The sequence below is a fragment of the Temnothorax longispinosus genome, chromosome 5 (genome assembly GCF_030848805.1).
Source record: "Temnothorax longispinosus isolate EJ_2023e chromosome 5, Tlon_JGU_v1, whole genome shotgun sequence".
Classification (NCBI taxonomy): Eukaryota; Metazoa; Arthropoda; class Insecta; order Hymenoptera; family Formicidae; genus Temnothorax; species Temnothorax longispinosus.
The window spans coordinates 6,681,076-6,701,501 of record NC_092362.1 but is presented as its reverse complement, the minus strand read 5'-3'; the positions used below and the strand labels follow the sequence as shown (position 1 = coordinate 6,701,501).

General features: G+C 41.1%; 3 protein-coding genes across 10 annotated transcripts in view; 2 read left to right on the top strand and 1 right to left on the bottom strand.

The window, feature by feature from the left end:
- The window catches only part of Kcc (solute carrier family 12 member kcc), a 76,296-nt gene extending 69,530 nt beyond the window's left edge, over positions 1-6,766 (bottom strand). For all 3 annotated transcript variants that reach the window (XM_071778553.1, XM_071778554.1, XM_071778556.1), the window contains exon 1: positions 6,190-6,766. In XM_071778553.1, the coding sequence (XP_071634654.1) occupies positions 6,190-6,259 (70 nt within the window). In that variant the 5' untranslated portion in view covers positions 6,260-6,766. The remainder of the gene's footprint in view (positions 1-6,189) is intronic.
- Positions 6,767-8,433: 1,667 nt separating this feature from the next.
- Brd7-9 (Bromodomain containing 7/9) lies at positions 8,434-14,027 on the top strand. 6 transcript variants are annotated; one of them, XM_071778571.1, is made up of 4 exons: positions 8,630-8,767; positions 10,152-10,263; positions 11,085-12,785; positions 13,045-13,866. In XM_071778571.1, the coding sequence occupies exons 3-4, from the start codon at positions 11,195-11,197 to the stop codon at positions 13,716-13,718; spliced, it is 2,265 nt and encodes a 754-aa protein (XP_071634672.1). In that variant the 5' UTR covers positions 8,630-8,767; positions 10,152-10,263; positions 11,085-11,194; the 3' UTR covers positions 13,719-13,866. The 6 variants fall into 6 exon arrangements, with proteins under 6 accessions (XP_071634670.1, XP_071634672.1, XP_071634668.1 ...); XM_071778567.1 differs by lacking the exons at positions 8,630-8,767; positions 10,152-10,263 and adding exons at positions 9,404-9,587; positions 13,886-14,027 and having other exon boundaries at positions 13,045-13,724; XM_071778570.1 differs by lacking the exon at positions 8,630-8,767 and adding an exon at positions 9,428-9,587.
- A 1,461-nt stretch (positions 14,028-15,488) lies between these two features.
- The window catches only part of LOC139813198 (uncharacterized), an 87,173-nt gene continuing 82,235 nt past the window's right edge, over positions 15,489-20,426 (top strand). The window contains exons 1-2 of the mRNA XM_071778574.1: positions 15,489-17,511; positions 17,915-17,957. The gene's annotated coding sequence lies outside the window, so the exon portion shown is untranslated. The remainder of the gene's footprint in view (positions 17,512-17,914; positions 17,958-20,426) is intronic.

The following is a 20,426-nucleotide window of genomic DNA, read 5'->3' as shown; positions in this document are numbered from 1 at the left end:
ATCCGCTTCATGAATGAAAGGCCACCGCTTTTCGTGGAACGGGGAATTGACTGTGAGATCAAACCAGTATTGTCCGCTTAAAGCTGTCTTGCGTTACGTAAAATTCGCGCGTTACAGTCAACGACGATGACTTTTCCTGCGCGCTCGAATATTCGAATTTTGAGATCGTTCTCACGTCCGCGAATCGTGAAAGGAAATATCGGCATTCAATGAGGATAACATATAGAAATTCTATGCGGGAGATATACATATATAGATCCGAAATGTAGATTAGAGCTTTCGTATTTATACGCCTGTTTTGCGGATGCTGGGTTTCATTCGTGTTTTTCTCACACGTGAGCGCACACGTCGCTTCCGTTGACGAAACGAACGCGTGTTTAGCATAATTTCGGCGAGGACGCATTCAGAGGCAACGTCTTCCTTCTGGCGATGCGCCAGAATGGCGAAATGTTGGTTTATACATAATATCAAGTTGACATATCGTTTCGCATGTGGGAACACGCGTCTTTTGAGCACGAGTCATTCTGACATTTCCCGATCTCGCATCCTACATATTTCACGAGGCAACGCTATTTTCAGAAAGTACGATTGCTTTTCGAATGCGTTGGTCGCATTCGGTTGCTTTTTACAACCATTGTCTTCTAACAAAAAAAAGGCATTAAAAATCTTTTTGCCGCAATTATTTGATTACACTCTATTAAGTTGTTATTATAGTTGAGATGCTAGTTCGATTTCTACTTTATAAATTCTCAATCAGAAAAAAGTAAATTTATCTAATTATCAAGCAGAAAATTATTATTATTATCTTCTCATGTCTTTTATAAGGTATATTCTATGTAGTCTTATTACTTATTCTCTATGAAGAAAAAATCTGTGGAATTTATTTAAAAAAAAATTAATTAAGAATAAGTAAAACAGAACCGATATACGATTAGAGAGAAAACGCCATTTACGGTCTAGACTGGATCTAATAATAATAGATATTACGTAAATTTTATATACCTACTTTATTAAATTAATTAAGATTATTAGAATTAAAAAAAAAAGAATATGATTTTATACTATTGCGCAGAAAGAGATGGTAACATATTATAATATTAAAAAAAAAAGATTCTGAGGACTTGTAATATTTTCCATATAAAAAGCATCCCCCTTGCGTGGGTAAATAAGCGGATAAGAAAGTTTCTAACTAGTTGCATCCTCTGGCTTCGATTGCTCGAGGGCGCCACGTGCCTGATATTTACGTGATGATATTCCTTGTATGCAGACGTGTATGTAGTACACGTGTGCACGGACTAACGTACATGCAAGTATTTTCATTGAACATTTCGCGCTAAACACAGCCAGCTGATGCCGAGTTTCATTTCCCTAATATGAAAATCGGTTTCAATGTCAACGCGAAACGAGAACATCGGTGGTATATTTAACGCCAAATTTAGCGCAGTCACCGAATACGGACAGTGTGCAAGTAATAGTCGCTCGTTATAATCTAATTAGTATTGAAATCATTAAATATTAATTGCAATCGAAAATAGAGAGACTTGATATACATATAACTAAATAAGCTAATTATGCCGCATGAAAATTAAATATAATTATAATATAATTATAATTAAAGATAATAAAATCAAAGGCCTTGCAATCAAGATCACGTAAATCAATTAAGTTATATACATTTTCATAATTTTATTTTCAGGTACTTTTATTTAAAATTTTTTTAATAATTTTAATAAAACCCTTATCTCAAATGCCTATATAAAATGACTATCATATTTTTATTAATTTTTCTTTATGTATGTATTAAAATTTTATTTTAAGTTTCACGAACGATTTAAAAATCTAGTTTCGCAAAGATGTCCAAAAGAAAGAAACGGAAGTAAGTAAAGACATGCAGATAGAGAAAGGATGATCACAAGAGTAACACGTGCACGATCGCAGGGTGGGGCTGCGCAATTATCGATCACTGTCATTTCTGCTTTTGTAATAGACAGTGCAGCTGCAGACTCTCCCCTTACGCCTTTCGATCCAACTTCGCACCCTGCCAAGACAAGGTTTTTCGTCGACAAAGTCCGGCCTTACTGGTGTCACAAGTGGCGTTTCTCATGCGAAGGTTACGAGCCGAAGGTCAGACTTTTTTTAAGTGAATTTATAGCTTAATCACGGGGTCAGATTAAATTCGCGAAATCGACCGAAATTCATCGCTGCATGCTATACATACTTATTCAAGAAGACGCGGCACTGCGGCTGCAGCTGCAGTCACGGAATGTCGAACGACGCGCGACGGCCTTCTTCCCGCGAGTGTTTATCGCGTGCCAAATTAAACGATCTTTACGGGGAATTGGACTGACGCGTATATATAATGGCGCGGCGTAGGCGAAATGCAGATCGCGGATATTCTAATCCTGGATCATCGCGTTTCGACCTTCTATGAAGCTTCCATGACTCGGATGACTCACTGACTTATTTTTTAGGAACCCGATTTACAGGTGTGTGCAAAATACATGTTACAAATCGTTCATATTTAAATTTTCAAAAATCTAAAAATATCTTTTCTATAGAATAATTGATATCTATAGAATTATACATAATATCTATGAATTTTATAGAAAAATTCAAAGTTTCTAAAAAAAAATAAAGTAAGATTGTCGCATTAAAAATTATGGAAATTGGGAAAAGTTTTTCTCTCTTTCTCAATTAGAATAATATGCCTTCATCATTATCCTTATCATAGTGAGATGAAATTATAAAAATTTCAAAAGTTTCATGAATCACATCGTCAACAGACAACCCAGCACACAAGAACGGAACGTTAAATATTGATATCTGTTCTGATCGTGTATATCAAACGATAAGATTTTATGCCGGCTACATGAGTCGAACACGTAAATTTAGATATACGTCTTAATGTAACAGGTAACGTCATCCTAAGTACATTTTAATACATACATGTCTCTGAATTATTATTCTATTGATCTATTCGGATATTAAATAATAGAAAATAATAAAAATAACAGGGCGTATCGGAAATCACGGAAAACAGATATTCCAACGAATTATTTCTTCAAAGATTTTTCTGAAGATTTTTATTAAATTACTCTTACTAAATTGTTGCGTTACATTATTTGGATATATTTGCAGATTTTTTTAAATATAAAATCGATTAAAATTTTTTATTTAAATGTTGTTGCGATGTCGTATATTGAAGCCGAGACAATGTCAAAAGAATATTTAAAACTTTTGATTTTTAATAATAGTCTGGCTCATGTTTTCGGACGCTGCTGCGTATAATAATCCCGTTTATAGACGCGGCGATAATTACCGTCTGACGTGTTGGTGCACCGCATTGATTCGAACGATTTTGCTCGCAATGTGATGTGATGGGCGTTTATCTCATTGCAGTTCGCTGCGCTTTGCTATGTCGATTAGTCTGCAAGAACGAGCGCGGTTTTCTCTCAATACAAATGTGCGTGATGTAACCGATACACCGCAGCATATCTTGTGTCTATCTAAATGAAGAAGTCATTCTCGAGATAATATCGCGAGATAAATGTAAATGGTAATGGTCAGACGCACCAATCAAAGAGAACGCGTCAACGTTCTCGTAACAATTTCGATATCAAATGATGGGATCTGTCTCTTTGATTAATTTAATGATAATTATTCATTATGTCTCTGTAATTGATACAAAGGAACAATGACGATGAGTGGCGGTGCATCAATGAAGATGTCAGTGCCACTTTGAGCCGACTATTAATTTATGTCGACGACCGTTCCACCAATGAAATCGAAAGCCACGTTATTAAGCGGAAGTGTTAAATTGTCATTTACTGATACGCCTTAAACGATCACTTTTCGATAAAAATAACCGAGTTTTGCGCACGATGTCAAAGAGAATTTGAGAGTTTCGAGAAAATATAAGACATGCGAACGCAAACTCCTTTACATCAATCAGATTACTTTAAGGAAACCGTACGTTAGTAATCAAACGGTATCATTCAAATAATAGTTAAATTTCAGTTTTCTATTCTAGATATATCATAGATTCCGTAAAGCATCATTTAATACAGTTAATAAAGATATAATTTTAACAACATATCCTTTCAAAAATTTAAGATTATTTCTTCATTGATCGAATTGCATATCGTGATTTCTAATCTATAATCTCAAACAGAGTTCTAACAGCTAGTAGCTTTTTAATTAAAACTTACTCAAAATAATAATAAAAGGTATACAGATTGAGTCATTAAAATCTAATTGTGAAAGCTTTGCATTAACATGTAAAAACATAAATTTATCACTGCGTACTTGAAAATAAATTTTGAGCTGACAGCTTTCTCAATTCGTCAAGGAATGTCTTCAATTTTTGACGTACCACTTACCACTTACGAAACATTCCGTATTGATCGCAATTACTTCGAGCTTCTAACACGATCGGTCTTAATCTCTGACGTGACGGCGATCGATCGATCGGCCTTGGAACACAAGCCTCTCCCGATAAGACATTACCCTTTAAGCACTTTGCGTTACTCCGACGAGAGGCGGAACAAATTGGAGTCCTCATCAAAATGGAAATTTTATGAAAAATGCAGATACGCGGCGACGATAAGCTATCAGCTGGCGATAGGCCATTACTTGTTGCTCCACGCCGCGGTCAATATACGTGTATTAAAAAAAAAAATCACCTCAATCTTTATGATTTTACCGGAAGACGTTTTAAAGACGTTCTTAAGACTTCCTGGAAAAGTGTTCAAACATTCGAAAGTCATCTTATAAGTTATCTTTTATTTGTATTACCGACTGCAACGTTTATTGATTGGAATACACGTGGCGCACGACTGGATATAACGTAATTTATAAAAATCTATTGTCTGTTAAAATCCGGCACTCCGATATTTTTATGTCACCACGACACAATTAAGGTAAAGTTTTGCAAAAACACGAGAGAATTTGAAATTACTTGATAAATCGATACACCAATGATTTAATACTTACGTAATTTTGCTAACTGCAAAAATTGATCTCTATCATTGTATATAAAAGAGATATATCGTTTAATATAATTATGCAAACGTTAAATCATTGATACGTCAATTTTTCAAGCAATTCTAACGCTTCTCTCGTGTTTTTCTTCTTGTTAACGCGTTTCCGCATAATTTTGCCGTAAAATATCTAAAAAATACTTTCAATAATACATTTCAAAAAACATCTTAAAACAATGCGTCAAAGCGTCACAAGTCGAGACATAAATCGTTTTAAAGACATCGTTTTAAAATGACATTTTTCATCCGACAGTTCTACAAAACGTTCAAATTTCAAGACGTCTATAAGATGTTACAATGTTTTCTGAATGCTTATCGCGAGAACATCACGCACATACACCTTGGCATTTATTCGGCGATACGAATGAAATAATCGTGTGCAATTGTTTATGCAAATAAGGCTAATATTATTCATCGTCGTTTTCGCAAGCAACCTTTATCAAGTCACGGCTGATCGGCTTCGCTGTTATATAATTATATCTATTGTCTAACCAAGTGTTTCGTTCTACGGCAACGTGCAACGATTCCTCTCTACTTTGATTCGTGAATAATTCCCATGCGTCGTCGTCGCGAGGTATTTTTAACGCTTGCGCCGTTCAGAGACATTTTCCCCGTTGACGACAATCGTCAATAACTATTGAAACTGCTCGCTCATCGATTCACATTATTTCGTAAGATTACTCGTTATCCGAACATTGATATATATAGTCATGTTCGAAATTGTCCCAAAAATATTTTGATTATCGTTGCCCGACGGGTGCTTGTCCCGATACTCGAAGGTTGCCCCCGTGAAAGTGTCGTTTCTATTTTCTATTGTCATTCTATTCCAACCGATCTCTAGACGCACAAAAGGATCACGTGGCGCCGGGGTTTCGACCCGCGGACAAAACATGCGCCGTCTCGCCGATGCTCCGGCTCCGAAAGCGACGCGAAACCAGCTGCGAGCGGCGCGGCGGTCGCGCGCGCAACATGGTGGGTTGCATTTTTTATGACTCATGTGCAACGCCGGCAACGCGGGCGGCGTGAAAACACGATGTACGCGCGCACGAAATGCCTAAATGCGCGAATGCGTACGCGCATTGCACGTACAACGTGCGTTTCTTGACGCGCGAGACATCGATACACGGTGAACAATATTATATAGACTCACCGTAATCTCGTACCGGTTGCCGACTGTAGCTCGCGGCGTTGCTCGCCGGCGTCACTCGAAATCTCTCCATGCCTCTCCTTCCTGCCCGCCGTCCGAAGCGCGCTGTTTCTGCCGCTGCCTTCTGTCCTCCGGGAGACGAGGGCGGTGTGGATGGCCACTGTCGCCGGAGCTCGCAGTTCGATCGCTCGCAGTTCGATCACTCGCGACACGAGACACACGAGACACACGGGCGACGACACATTCGACGCGAACGAATCGGTACCTTGGCGCGCGAACACTCGCGTGCGCGCTCCCCCATTCGCCGACGCGAGATTACGGGACGCTACTGTGCGCGTCACCGGCGCGGCGGGACGCCGCGACCGGCTCGGCGTTATCTTCAGGCGAAACGCCGCGCCGCGGCCGGAGGAGTGGGGGATAAGGGCAGTGACTGGAGTAGGAGCGACACGGTCTACCGAAAGAGAGGGAAGACGCAGAAAGACGAGAGCAAACGAATAATGGCGAAGGGAGGAGAGAAATATATGTATATCATTATAAGGAACAATAAAGAGAGAGAGAGAGGGCGATTTATTTAAGAAAAAGAACAAACATTGAACAGATCGTTTTATTTCACATTTGAACATGCGTTCCGGTGCGAGGAGTCACGGAATGGAGAAGCGAGATAAGAAAATCTTATATTACCTTTTACGTCTTACAATTAGATTACAAGAACGTTAGGAAGATGCGTCATGCGTGCCGTGAGGAACGTGAAAGGGACGAACGGAGCCAGAAACGGAGAAAAGGATGAGACGAGCGGCGAGCGCGCGGGAAGTGCGAGGAGATCGGGACTGACTGAACTGACCAGCGGCCGGGGGGAGTGGGTGTCGAATGTCGAATCGGCAACAGAGAGAATCGTTCGCGGACTCGATACGCGACGTTGCTCCTTCTTGCTTCTTCTTGCAATCGCTCGCCCTCTCGCGGGTCCCTCAAACCACCCACCGCGGGCGTGGGTGCGCAGTGACGTAACTAGCAAGTTCATGACTGCGCGTCGCGATGTCGCCGTTACGCGCGAAATAAATATTTTCTTAGAGAGAAAAACGCCATTTACGATCCGGACTGAATCGTGATAATAATATTGTGTAAATTTTGTATATTTTTTCCAAACTCACAGTGAACTGCGGTCGGTCGACTTTAAAACACGATTCTTTGTTGGAACAGTAAATTCACATAATTAAACCGATAATCGATTTAAATTTTGATGCTAATAAGCATCTTTTTTAAATCACTGTAAGGATTTTATTACGAAAAATAGCACCCCAGCTAAAGATATATATTTATTTTAAAAATCTTTTCATTTTGTATCATTATATTATTTCTTTCATTCTTTTCGCTTATATAAAATCTGTTATTCCATTAAAATATAATATACATACATATATCATGATTTTTCAGGGTTACACGACGCGACGAACGTCGCGAAATGTCGCGATACCTATCATCGTTACGCGGAATCGACGCGTATAACCGCGGAGCTTTTTTTCCAGCCATTCTTTTTCAGAACAACGCCGAGCTGTCGCTCGGAGAAACGCATAAAAGACGTTGCGACGACGCGTCGTGCAAAGCCGGTTTTTTCCCTCCCGGAAAAACGGCGCAGACTGTCCGTCACGTACGAGATTTGCATAAGAGCATTATCGATTATTCAAGCTGGTTTTCTTCTCTCCTCTCGAAGGAGCGCGGACGAGGCGAATACTTCCCGCCCGACACGTTCCTAATTTTTCGCCGTTCGTTGCGCGTAGATGTTAATGTAAATACAACGTAGTAGGTACGTCCCTTCGCTTTGTCTCGGGAAACTGGAAAGACTTCGCAGAACCGCTCGTTGATCAAATGGGCGGAGTCGTTGTATATACTTATTAGGCCTGTTTTCCTATTGCTGAACAGCCTGCTAAATTAATTCAGAGTTTATCTCTTTTACTCCACATTGGAAGGATAAAGATAAACTCGGAACTATAGTGCAGTTAAGCCCATATCGACGTTTATTCTTATCCCCCCGACATTCGTCCGCGGCGTCCGCGGGGATAAGAATCTGAAATCGCGCACTGCGGCGAGGTAGACCGGGGAGGCAGGGAGGGAGGGAGGGAGAGAGGGGAGGGCGAAATATTATTTTTATCGCCTCGTATTATCCTGCGCCCGGCGCGTCCGTCCATCGTGCCCGTCCGCGACGTTTATCATCTCGCGTTCCACGGCGATTTCGCAGAAGGGCGCGAGTCAGTCGGGACGCGCCCGGGAACGCGCGAGCGTACGGCGCGAGAGCGCGCGCCGCGGTATTCCTCCTCCCTTTGTTTCGCGTTCTTTCTTTCTTATTTCCTGCCGGTTCGCAAGCCGCAAGAACGCGAGAGCGGCGTCTCTCCGACTCTCTCTCTCTCTCTCTCTCTCTCTCCCTTCCATTCTCTCGCTTCCATCTGTCCGTCGGCGTTTGCAAGCGCTAAACAGCTGATAGCCGTCCCTTTAATCGCATCGCCGAGTCGTCGAGTCGCGCGAGGTGAGTCGCTGGCGACCCGCCGGGAGGACCCTCGTCGTCGTACGTGCCGCACGATCGGCCCGGGTGAGTATTTTCGTCGTGCGCCCGGTTAGCGTCGGCTCGCCGGCGACGCGCGAGCCATCTTTTGTAGGTTAGGAAGGGTTTTCCGGTCGCCCGCGGAGCGTACGGACGGGCGCGCGTAGACGCGCAACGGTCGCCATGTTCGAGACGCGAGGCCGACTTTCGCGTCGGGCCGCGGGCGTCCAGCCGGGTCTGACGCTCGCGAGCGCTCTCGCGCTCGACGTCGAAGGGCACGCACGCCCTCGTCGCCGAGCCCGGGAGCGAAGATCTCTCGTCGGCGCGAGATTCGGGGCGAAACGCGCATCAGGATCGTCCCTCCTCGTCTCTCTTTGTCTCTCCTTCTTTCTCGCTTTCTTCGCGATGGAACCTGGAATCTCGAGTCGCCGGGAGGTGTATTTTTTTTATCGTTCGCTTCTTACCGGGATCGGAGCGATTTGCGCGTTTACTCCGACGAACGTTATCTTCCTCGGCTCGGAAATGGGAGTGACTCGGACGGCGCCTCTCCTCGCGTTCGCGATATTTCTGAAGACACTTGGAATGCTGGGTATCCGAATCGCGCGCGCGACGCGCCGCCATGATAGCACACGGTACGTTCGATTCGAACGCGGGGAACGGCGGAACGCGGCGGGCCGCGGGACGATGGACCGATGGACGTGACATCATCAATGGCCGCCGCCGTGTTGTCTGTGTACGCAACGGAGCGCGACAGCCTCGTACGCAGGGGACGCCGATAGCCTGGTTTCTCGCACGGGAGCTGTGGCCGAGCGCGCGCGAGACATGGGCTCGAAGAAGCACAAAAAGCACAAGCGCGAGAGGCACGAAGGTGAGGAACGGCACGAGCGAAGGACGTGCGCGCGCGACTTTTCTCTTCCTTGGTCGAGACTCCCGGTCGTACCTTTGCGTCCTCGTCGACGGAGTTCGCGACAAAGTGTCTCTCTCCTCTCCGTTTCGAGCTCGTCGCTTCGAGATCACCTCCTTTTCCGGCCGCCCGTCCGACCCGTCGATCGTCGTCCAACAAAATTGTCCGCCGTCTCGACGAGATAAACAAACCTATGTCAAAACTTGTGTCAAAACGGTTGACCCTCGTCGACGAGGAAGCCTGTTTTGTAGAATAGTCTCTCCTCCGAGCGAGAATTAGACGTAATGAATTAGAATGTTATGTTACTTGTAAGAGAATGTTATGTTACTGCGGCATCATTACATCGCACCAAGCCAAACTGTGTACTTGTATGTCAGTCATGAAAAGGAATTCGAATGAGAAAAAGATGAGGATGCCTCGGGCCGATGGACCCATCGGCCCTTCGCTTCTCGGTTCGCAAAATCGGTTCGCGCTCTTTGCAACTTTCATTTGGGATCTTTCTCATACTCATAGTTTAATGATGCACAGGAATTTTGACTTCGTTTTCACCACGGACAAACTGAGAGTGAGGTTGGAGTAGAAGTGAGGTGGATTCGAAAGTATAAACCGAGCGTTCCACAGCAACAGGCGCGACGTGGAAGTAAGTGACGAGTAACAACGGACATGGACTGGTTGCACGACAGAAGCTAGCTATGCTTCGAGAATTATCAAATGCCCCCCCTCAACCCCTTTCGTTTTTTTTGTCTGTTGAATATCCATTGAAGTGCAACAAGATTTTTGCGCCGAGAGTTGCCCTCCTTGTCTCAACGGAGCAGTATGCGTAGGTTGCAAGGTATATACAAACATTCAGATATGTCGCATACAGAGAAGCCTGTTGCACTTCAATCACGTGTAATTTCCTTTGGCTGTTATGTATCGTGGCATTGAGAGCCACATATGCTTCGCTTGACCTCTTAGCGAGGTATTTTCAATTTTAATGACTGCTCTCCCTGATTATTCCCGCCGATTATTCGATTTGATATAACGATGGAGATTATTTTCATATATATTAAGATTTGTTTGATTTAAGTCGAGCTACTTCCATCTCGCTTCCAGTTTGTTGAATGTGAAAACAAGGTCGCACTGTCCTGTTAATAAAATTATGTACATTTTCATATACAATTCCTACCCGTCCATATCCTTAACGGCCCGTAATTTTTATATTTGCTCACGATTTGCATCTCTTTCGGTATTTTCATTGTCATGCTACATTTCTGATGTCATATTTTTTCTGTTACCATGTTGTACTCTTATCCTGCATAATCTTTCCGCAAGATTTCCCGATTGCTGCATGTGGCTCATTTACAATGGATCATACGTATGGCTTTTAGAGCAACAATTTTAGTACACCGCTTAAAAAGAAATCGTTATAAATACTCAGGATGATGACTGACTATGTTTCTTTCTTTTTTTCTTTCACAGAGGGTCAGTACACAACGACGGACAAGCCGCCTAGTCTGAAGTTAATTTTGAAGGTAGGAGGTAGTACTGGAACACCCGAGCACGGCGGCGAGTCGCCAAGTCAGGCCACAATGCTGTCGCAACATTACCAACAACAACTGGGTCTTAACTATTCTGTCAGCCAAGGAGACGCAGAGTACGACAGATATGTTGGTCACAAAAAACTCAAGAAGAAGAAGAAAAAGAAAGATAAACGGCACAAACATCATCATAAAGATAAGAAAAGACGAAGAGAGGAGTCGAGTCAAGAGTCAGTTGGCGATGCCGATGAGAACCTGGTCGAGCCTGCACCTAAGAAAGCTTGTACCAATCACAATCAGTTGCTGCCACCCAGACCGCCGTCCAGTGGTGAATTAAGGGTTGGCGTTACTAATGTAAGTTCTCTATCACCTCATCGCGAGCCCAGAACATGCGTTCTTAGAAAGATAGCGGAGCGCACGCCTCTCCAAAGGTTGCTGGAACACCTGTTGAGATCCATGGAGAAGCGGGATCCGCAGCAATTTTTCGCCTGGCCGGTCACAGACAGCATTGCGCCTGGTTACTCTCAGATAATCACGAATCCGATGGACTTCAGCACGATAAAGCAAAAGATAGACGACAATAACTATCAGAATTTGCAAGAATTCGTGGATGATTTCAAGCTTATGTGTGACAACGCCATGACATATAATCATCCCGACACCATTTACTACAAGGCGGCGAAGAAACTTCTGCACGTCGGTTTGAAAATGGTCACTCCGGAGAAATTGCGGCAACTCAGGCCAGTCCTGATGTACATGAACGATATTACGAAGGAGGAACTCGGATTCGAGCTGGGCAACGAAGATCTTAATAATCCAGACGCTCCTGCAACGGAAGAGCAGATAGAGCGAGAACGCGAGCAAGAAGAACGTAATGAGGAGGCGGAAGAACTTAGAAAAGAGAATCAAAGAAAGATGAGACTGGCTAGCTTAGGTAAATTTGAGGCCATACCGGACGATTTGACACCAGAGGAGATCCTGAAACAGGCTAGAGGTGCGGCTAAAGCGGCGGCGGAGAAACTCAGCCTGAAGAGGGTCAACTCGAAGATGGGTTTTCTGCGACAGAAGAAAGACGGCACCACCAGCCTGCAGATCATCGTGCCCGGGGACGGGATTATTCCCGGGACGAATCAGAGACCTGTGTCGCTGGGACAACTGATAGGCAAATTGAATCACGGTACTGGAGCGTTGGCTGGATTTCGGGAGGATCGCAGGAACATGTCGAAGCCAGTGAAACCCCTCTATTATGGCGCGTTCGGTTCATACGCACCGAGCTACGACTCGACGTTCGCGAATCTTACCAAGGAGGAAACCGACCTAGTCTATCAAACTTATGGTGACGAGACTGCCGTGCAATATGCTGAATCTATTCTAGACTTCGCCAAGGACTGTGATTACACATTGACTATGGTCGATGATTTGTTGGACATTCTCACAAGCGGCGATCATAGGAAGACAAAGAAATTCCTCGAGGAAAAGCGAAGACTGAAGGAGGAGGAGGAAAAGATCAAGCATTTATTGGAGAAACCTTTGCAGGACGTGAATCGTAACATTCCGTTGCTGGATAATGTCAAGGTTGATATCGAACAACTAAAGACACTGTCGGATCTCGGTATCGACATAAACTTCCTAGAGAATTTAGGTAATTATGGAAGTAACGATGAAAATGAACGATTTAGCATTGTTCTAAGTAACTGAAAACAATATATGTAGCTAATTTATCTTTTAAATTTCGTCATTTGAATATACTTGTGTATTGCATCTTATTTTTATCTCAAAATGTATCAAAAGAGTAGTTTATCTCATAACATTGTCAATTATATAATTTAATAGTTTCGAGGACGCTTTACCGCTTCTCTTCCGTGTTATTTAATTACATTTAATACATTTTTTATTTTCAGAAGAAGAATTTAAATATAGCGAGGAACGCGCCGTTCTACAAAGCCGCCTTGACGACACATCGCAGATGCTGGGTCGGCTGAAGCAGGTCCAACACGAGCGTTTGTCAGCACCGCCGCCGGCCCATCTATCCAATGTTCCCAAGGCAGCGGACGCAGAGGTGATGCTGGCCGAGAAGATCACCGACAACCTCACCGATATAGCGAAGAAACTGCCACCGTCGGGGATCGCGCCGGTCGACGGATTGCGTCGAGCAATGGGCATAACACCTTTGGGCGCACCGGAGCCCATGGAGGTCGAGCCGATCGCGCACAACCCCACTATAGTCGCTGACACTTCGTTACTGCCGAATCCGAACAATGGCAACAATCAGGTGCTGTCGAATCTGTTGCCGAGCCCCTCGCCAATTCAGAACGCGAATCTACTGAGTCCGACCGGTCAGCCAAATCAGAATATCAGTATTGTGGGTGCGACTCAGCCATCGCCGCCTATTCAAATGCAGATCGGCATGACGCACAGCAGTCAGACGCCACCGTCTTTACTGAGCGCGACAGAACCATCCGGCGTGGCTGATCTCGAGTCTGAACTGCGCGAATTCCTAGAGAGCGATCCTACGCTGGGGCACTCGCCTCTCCATGACGACAAAACTCTGGAGGACATTCTATCTGAATCTTAGTGTGCGGTAATCCGAATGTCCCGTGACACATAATTTATAAATATAGACATATAAATTATATATATATACAGAATTATGTACATTTTATTATTGATACGCTACTTTCGCATATACAATTAATAAATTGGATCATATCCCGTATCTTTAATCACTTTGCTTTATTTCAGTCCTGTTTCACTTTCTCCTGAAGAATCCGGAAGAAACGAAAAAAGATGCAAATATTAAAGAGAGATTAAGTAAAATGTTTAATGAATATTAGCGGTAACCGATAATCACATGGTTCTTGATATGATGAGTAAAAAGATTTATGGAAGTATAGAATATAGATAATTTTTGGTAATATTTTTTATATGGTTCTGTAAAATATGAAATAATATAAATTTTATTTCTTTTCAGACATTTATTTATTATTCCGTACGCAGTAGCTCATTTGTTATACGATGCTCGTAACGTTAGAATGTAATTTGCATATATCGATACTCGATACGGCGTGCCGCATTATCAGAACACAATGCTGGTCCCGTATGCACTATGCAGTGTATACCGAAAGGCACATAAAGGAAATGCACAATGATGCTATCGATTACTGATAAGTGTAGCCGCTATAGCTGTATTCTGTGTTCCAAAGCGTAATGGGAAGACGGACGGCAACGGCGATGATGAGTTTTGCTCCTGGTCGAAAATGAAATCAATCACGGCGTGCTCGATGAAGTGGATAATACTACGTTATCGCGCAATGTACACTCATATTCCGCGAACGTTTCCAAGTTTCAAGAAGATTAATGCGCGAGTCAATTCGCGAGGCTCGAGGTTTCAAACTTGGAAATTACGGCCGGAAGTATAGAAACTCCGAGCGCTTCCATGAGGATCGAAAGGATTATCATTTAAGATACAATCGCTGTAAGACTAACGAATTTCCGCTCACGGATTCCATTACTCTTACAGAAAAATATTTAAGCAAAGAAGCACGTGGTTTTACTTTTACATTTCAATTTTGGACACACGATAAAGTTTAATTTTCAAGCATAAATAGCACGTGATCGTATAATTTTCTCGTTTTAATTTAGTTAAGAATAAAAAGGATTTTATATAAACTTAATTTTTTTTTAAAGAATAAAATCCGCAAAAGCGTAAAAGATAAAGCAACGAAACTAAACGTTTCCACGATAGCAATTAATCCGTTTATGTCAGATATTATTAGTTTCTGTTATAATTGGCTATATATCACGTGCGTGCGAGAAATGCGTAATTTCTATATATCCGTAATCGAGTTCTATATCGTTCGGAGATCTGCCCGACAGCGGGATTACGCAAATACGAGAGTTTATTTTCGGAAATCAGGTAGCCCTTTGCGCCACGTGTGCTCTTTGAACTGATTGTGAGTTTAATGACAAAAATAGCTCGCCGTGAAAGAGGCGTTGTCACACCGATATCGAGTACACCGCTGTCAAAGATAAAATTGTAATGAATATATTAATGTACCGTGAAGCATTTGATACCACATCCTCTGTATAAAGCACAGTGTCGAGCAAATTTATAATTATCTTTCTCGTATTATTTGAAACTTTTTCTCGACGATTCAAAAATAATATTACTCGATTTATTAAAATTACGATCTTATCTTTCTCCCCTTCTCCCTGTAAAAGAAAGAATAACGATCAATTAATCATTAATCGATACATATATGTATGTACGCTTTGTGATCCATAGCCTTGCCTATTTTACACACACATGTATACATATATAGATAACGCTAATGAAACCGCAAAACGAAGCGCAAAATATTCGAACAATAGCCTATTTCCAAAAGTCAATTTTATAATACCGAAACGCGAAATATTCGGCTTTTAAATTTGTATACATACGTTAGATATTATATTTGTTGATTGACGTATTTGTTTCATACGATGTCGGCACGCGCTATCGTAAAGTGAATTTTATAATATCAAAACGCGAAATATTCCGTTTGTTTAAATTTGTATACGGTAGCGGACTATATGACTAATCGACGCTGGCACGCGCTATTGTAAACACGTCGCATCGCGCGCGCGAGCTTGTTTTTCGAAAGTCGGCGGTGTGGGGGCGGGCGGGCAACGGCGCGCGCGCCGCTCCCCCTCGTATTATCCTTCGGGCCGCGGTCGCGGCGAGACGCATGCACGACTCTCTGCGCACAATTAAAGAATATCGCCTGGCACGATTGATTCACTTTACCATAAGCGACTCGTAAGTCTTTCGAGACGACGGCTGTTCGTCGTAATAGATATCTCACACGCTTCTTATTCGTGCTGAATGGAAATCGGATCTACGAGGCACGGAAATTGTTAGGTATCGCTTTTACTACGCGTTTGCAGGCAGCGATCTGTCCGCGATCATTTCTTGAGATACGCTTTTTCCGATATCAATGTACTTTGACGACTGCTTTTGCCGAATAATGTACGAGATCCCGGATCGCGCGAATGAGCTGGAAAACTAGCCGTGGATACATCGACAGTTCGTCTTTCGCGATTTATATAATGATTTTAATCATACAAATTCGAGCGATTCGCCGGCCATTAAATCGACTCACGTTGTCACATCGCGTCGTGTCGCGCAGTATCGCAATGAAGTTGCCGCCACAATCGAACTTTTCAGTTATTAGCGTAACGTCGCGTTAACATGGAACGGATCGTCGATCGACTCCGAGCCGCGTTAAACACTTTGAGTGCCATGTCATCCATATCTAAATTGTAAGTGACGCGCGCGTAATCATTTCCGCAAAGACCATCATCCATTTGTGTGAGTAATGTACGTGAGTAACGGTCTCATTTACCCGATTAAGAAAAACTGTACGATAAATATTCAAGACATTTAAGAAATAAAATGTGAATTTTATTAAGACATTAAGAAAAGCAGTAAAATATTAAAATTAGATTTATTAATTCAATGTGTGCCGAAAGCAGTCTTGGCAGTCAAAGTATGCGGACAGTATAAAGTACAATCAGCGTCGTATCTCGATAATTAACGATCCGGTGGCATGAGTTTAGTGAGTTATGTATTTGTTGGAACGTGTAATTTCGTAAGATTTATGCGCGAAATCCACTGTGTCGCGAACGCAGGGCGACGTATTCTCGAGTTGCGCATTCCGCTGGTTTTATCCTCGATTTCAGCTAGAATACTCATTCGTTCGAGTTATGTGTGACAGTAATCCTCCTGAAAGTATGAGACATAAGTCATTTCGAGCGTGAAAAGTACGCGAAGGTAGTGCAGCGAGTGCGTAGCATCGCCGCCGCCGCCGCCGCCGCGTCTCGCCGCGTCGCTATGAAGTTGGCCGCGCCGATTTACGAAATTCCTCCGCCATTTCAGGTTCTGTCGTTGCATTAATTGCCGCGACGTCGCGGATCGCCCCGCGCCACGCCGCGCCGCGATCATACGTTTCTTGCTCGTCTCCACGTCGCTATGAAGTTGGTCGCGCGATTTACGAATCGACGTCGCGGATCGCGCCGCGCCGCGCCGCGATCATACGTTTCTCGCTCGTTTCGCCGGTCGTGATTGTCGTGATGGAACAATGCGCGCGTCGCGTACGCGGTGTACGGTCAACATCGGGAGTGCCGATAACAAGAAACAAGTACCGCGCGTTCGTCATTTGATGATTAGCGCGCGATCGTAATTACGTGTGCGCGAAGTCGACTGATGTGGTGTGATAATGACTAACGAGTGTGTACCTTAACCCTTAACGGAGCAACGACGCGGGAAGTCCGCGCGAGAGGAGGAGGCGGCCCAGGGACGGCATCAGGCGCCGGCGGAGCAACCACGAGTGAGTAATTCATTATTTATTATTTATCATCTGTGGAATTTGTTTATCCCCGTGACAATCTTATTCTATACAGTATTCTATATAGTATTTTGCATTATCGTGTAACACAATTCATATAAAGCATCCTAAATTATTTTGATTTAAGAAATATTTAATACATATGTAAAATGTTTAATATTTCTAGTATTTTTATGAAGAAATATGTAAAATATTTCAACATTTTTACTATTTATTATTTTAAATTTATTTTATTTATATAAGAATTAAATTTTTTAAATTGAATTTTAAAGAAGTACATGTACTTATTGTTAGAAAAAATTCAATGTGCGCTATAAGTATTTATTTTTTATAAATTTAATTATTTTGGGGATAAGTTTAATTTGGATATATTTGTATTTTACAGATTGACGTCGTAGACTACAACTCCGCTGCTGCACATCGTACCGGTGAGTTTTAATTTTTATTTTAATAATGGATTTATGAGAATTTTATATGAGATGTGTGTGTGTGTGTGTGTGTTAAATTATGTTAATAAAAATTTGAATTTCCAATACTGTTTGATATATCTGAACGCATTATTTATTCCTATAGTTATAATCTATTTAAAAATTGATATATGTATATATCTAATAACTAGGAATTTATGTATTAAGAATATTATAGATAAAATAATATTTCATAAATCCATTATGTACTTTGAAATGGATAGGCTAGAATGAATTTATACTATTGTTTAATGGCACTAGATTATTTTATAACTGTCAATCAGTTTTCACTTTTTGTACAAAGAATACACAGATACAAAGTATATACATTTATAAAGTAGAGTTTATTTATAATCGAAATGTTATTGATTGGCTTGATCATTTCCTAATTTATTTTATACATATAATTTATATTTAATAAAAAGACGAGAGTGTTACTTGCACTTATACTTACATTACACTAAATCTTTTACATAGCCTATCCATTTATGTTTGTTGAATGATTTAAATTTGTTTTGAAACAAAATAACGTGAAACGTGAGATCCCCTGCCCTCCCAATAAATATTTTATCGCGAAACAAAAGATTTTTTTATTTTTTATATAAAAATTCTAATCAATTACACATGTGTTAGTTGCATTAAAATATTTAAAACTACAGTAATTTTTTAATTATTTTTAATGTATTATATTGAAAATAATTCTGACAATGAGTAATTATAATTATATATTGAATGATTGTTTAATTCTCTATTATCTAGTAACATAGTAATGAGATAATTATTTTAACATGAAAATTTATTAAAAACATATCGAGATATGAAAAATTTGTACTGACAGTAATTTTGATCGTACGTATAGTCCCTTATTCATTTAGGATCTCACGTATAATTGTGGCATTCTAAACTTTGGATGTTGCTAATTAGCCGAAAATTTTTTCGGCATATGGATCTGCTGACTTATCATTCGACAATTTTGTTACGTCATTGTTACCGGTTAGTTTTCTTTATGAATCGGTGTAAAATCTAAGTTCTAATCGCAAAATAATATTGCAAACAATACATTTAATTGATGTTATTTATATATATATAGCTTGAATCAGAAATTCTGTAATTTATAAATGTGATCAAAAATATTCGAGTACTAAAATATAAAAGAAGTGCAGTATTGATTATGTCTAATTATTACATTCTGATAATATTTTATCGCGAAAAAATAGTATAACGTCCTGATTAATGTTATCGCGATTTTTGATAGATAATATTTATGTACGATAGATTTTACATAAATTTATTATCTTTTTTTTAAATTTAATTTTGTAAGTAATTAATATCTAGTATTTAATGGCAAATTAGTATTAATATTATAACGGAGCATCATTTATTATAAAAACGATACAAATAATTTATATATCGTGTAATGTACAATAAATAAAATAACAGAGACGTAACAAAAATGATCGATTCTCAAGCAAAATTAAAAACGTAAGTACATTTTTTATTTATGGTAAAATACTTGATATTGTTTTTTGAATGAGAGCGTTTAATTACAAGTGGTTTTATATTTAATTAATTAATGAGAGCAGCGAATTGTTCGAAGTGTATCTACACGTAAGCGTGCCGGGTTAATAACTCGCGAAGCGCACGACTTACACACATTGTCATGTCGGATTTCAAAAGCGTCTGAAGTCTGCATGGACCGTAGACACTGCGCGCTCGCTGACAAGTTAATTAAGCCACATTCCGCCGCTATTTCGAAAATGCGGTGGACGTGTAAATGACGTGTGCGAGCGTGGTTTTCACGTTGCCGGCAGGTCGTCGTTTCATATACCTATTCGAGATAGAGTTATTTTAGTTCACTCATGTCGATCCCATATTCTTTGGAATTTTTGCTATGTGCAATTAAAAATGCCTTAATATTTCAAATTCAATAACAGTCAATTAATACTACTGTTATTCGATTAAAGTATGGCATACTTCCATAAAACTCTACGATATTTCAGATAATCAATTAAGAAAGAATTTTTATTTAATCTTTTAATTAAGCTTCTAATCGCTCGATATATTTCGAAATTTTATTTTTATGATGCGGAATGTTAGGTAACGATCGCCTATTCGGCGAGTGAACTTGTATTTCTTTTGAAATCATAAACTTTTCTTTTAATTGTCGAACTCCATGCTAGAATTAACGTGCTTAAGTGATAAGTAGATTATTAATTTATCGCTTCGGATATTCGTATCGGGATGTAAACGTGGGGTGCTATCGTTAGCGATGGGGCTTCATGATAGTTTAATCACGGAGGATCACTCTGATTTGCGGTCGCGACACTGTGTATATTCGCTGATGTGACACAGACACACACGGAAATGCATTCTGCGTGTAGACGCAGATACATGCAAATACGCGATCCGTCGGAAATGAAGTCGCAGCCC

Excerpts from the sequence above, each read along its gene's own strand:
- Brd7-9 (XM_071778567.1), top strand. The coding sequence starts at position 9,542 with ATGGGCTCGAAGAAGCACAAAAAGCACAAGCGCGAGAGGCACGAAG. Across the intron at positions 9,588-11,084 it reads CAAGCGCGAGAGGCACGAAG|AGGGTCAGTACACAACGACG; the intron begins GTGAGGAACGGC and ends TTTCTTTCACAG. Across the intron at positions 12,786-13,044 it reads AAACTTCCTAGAGAATTTAG|AAGAAGAATTTAAATATAGC; the intron begins GTAATTATGGAA and ends TTTTATTTTCAG.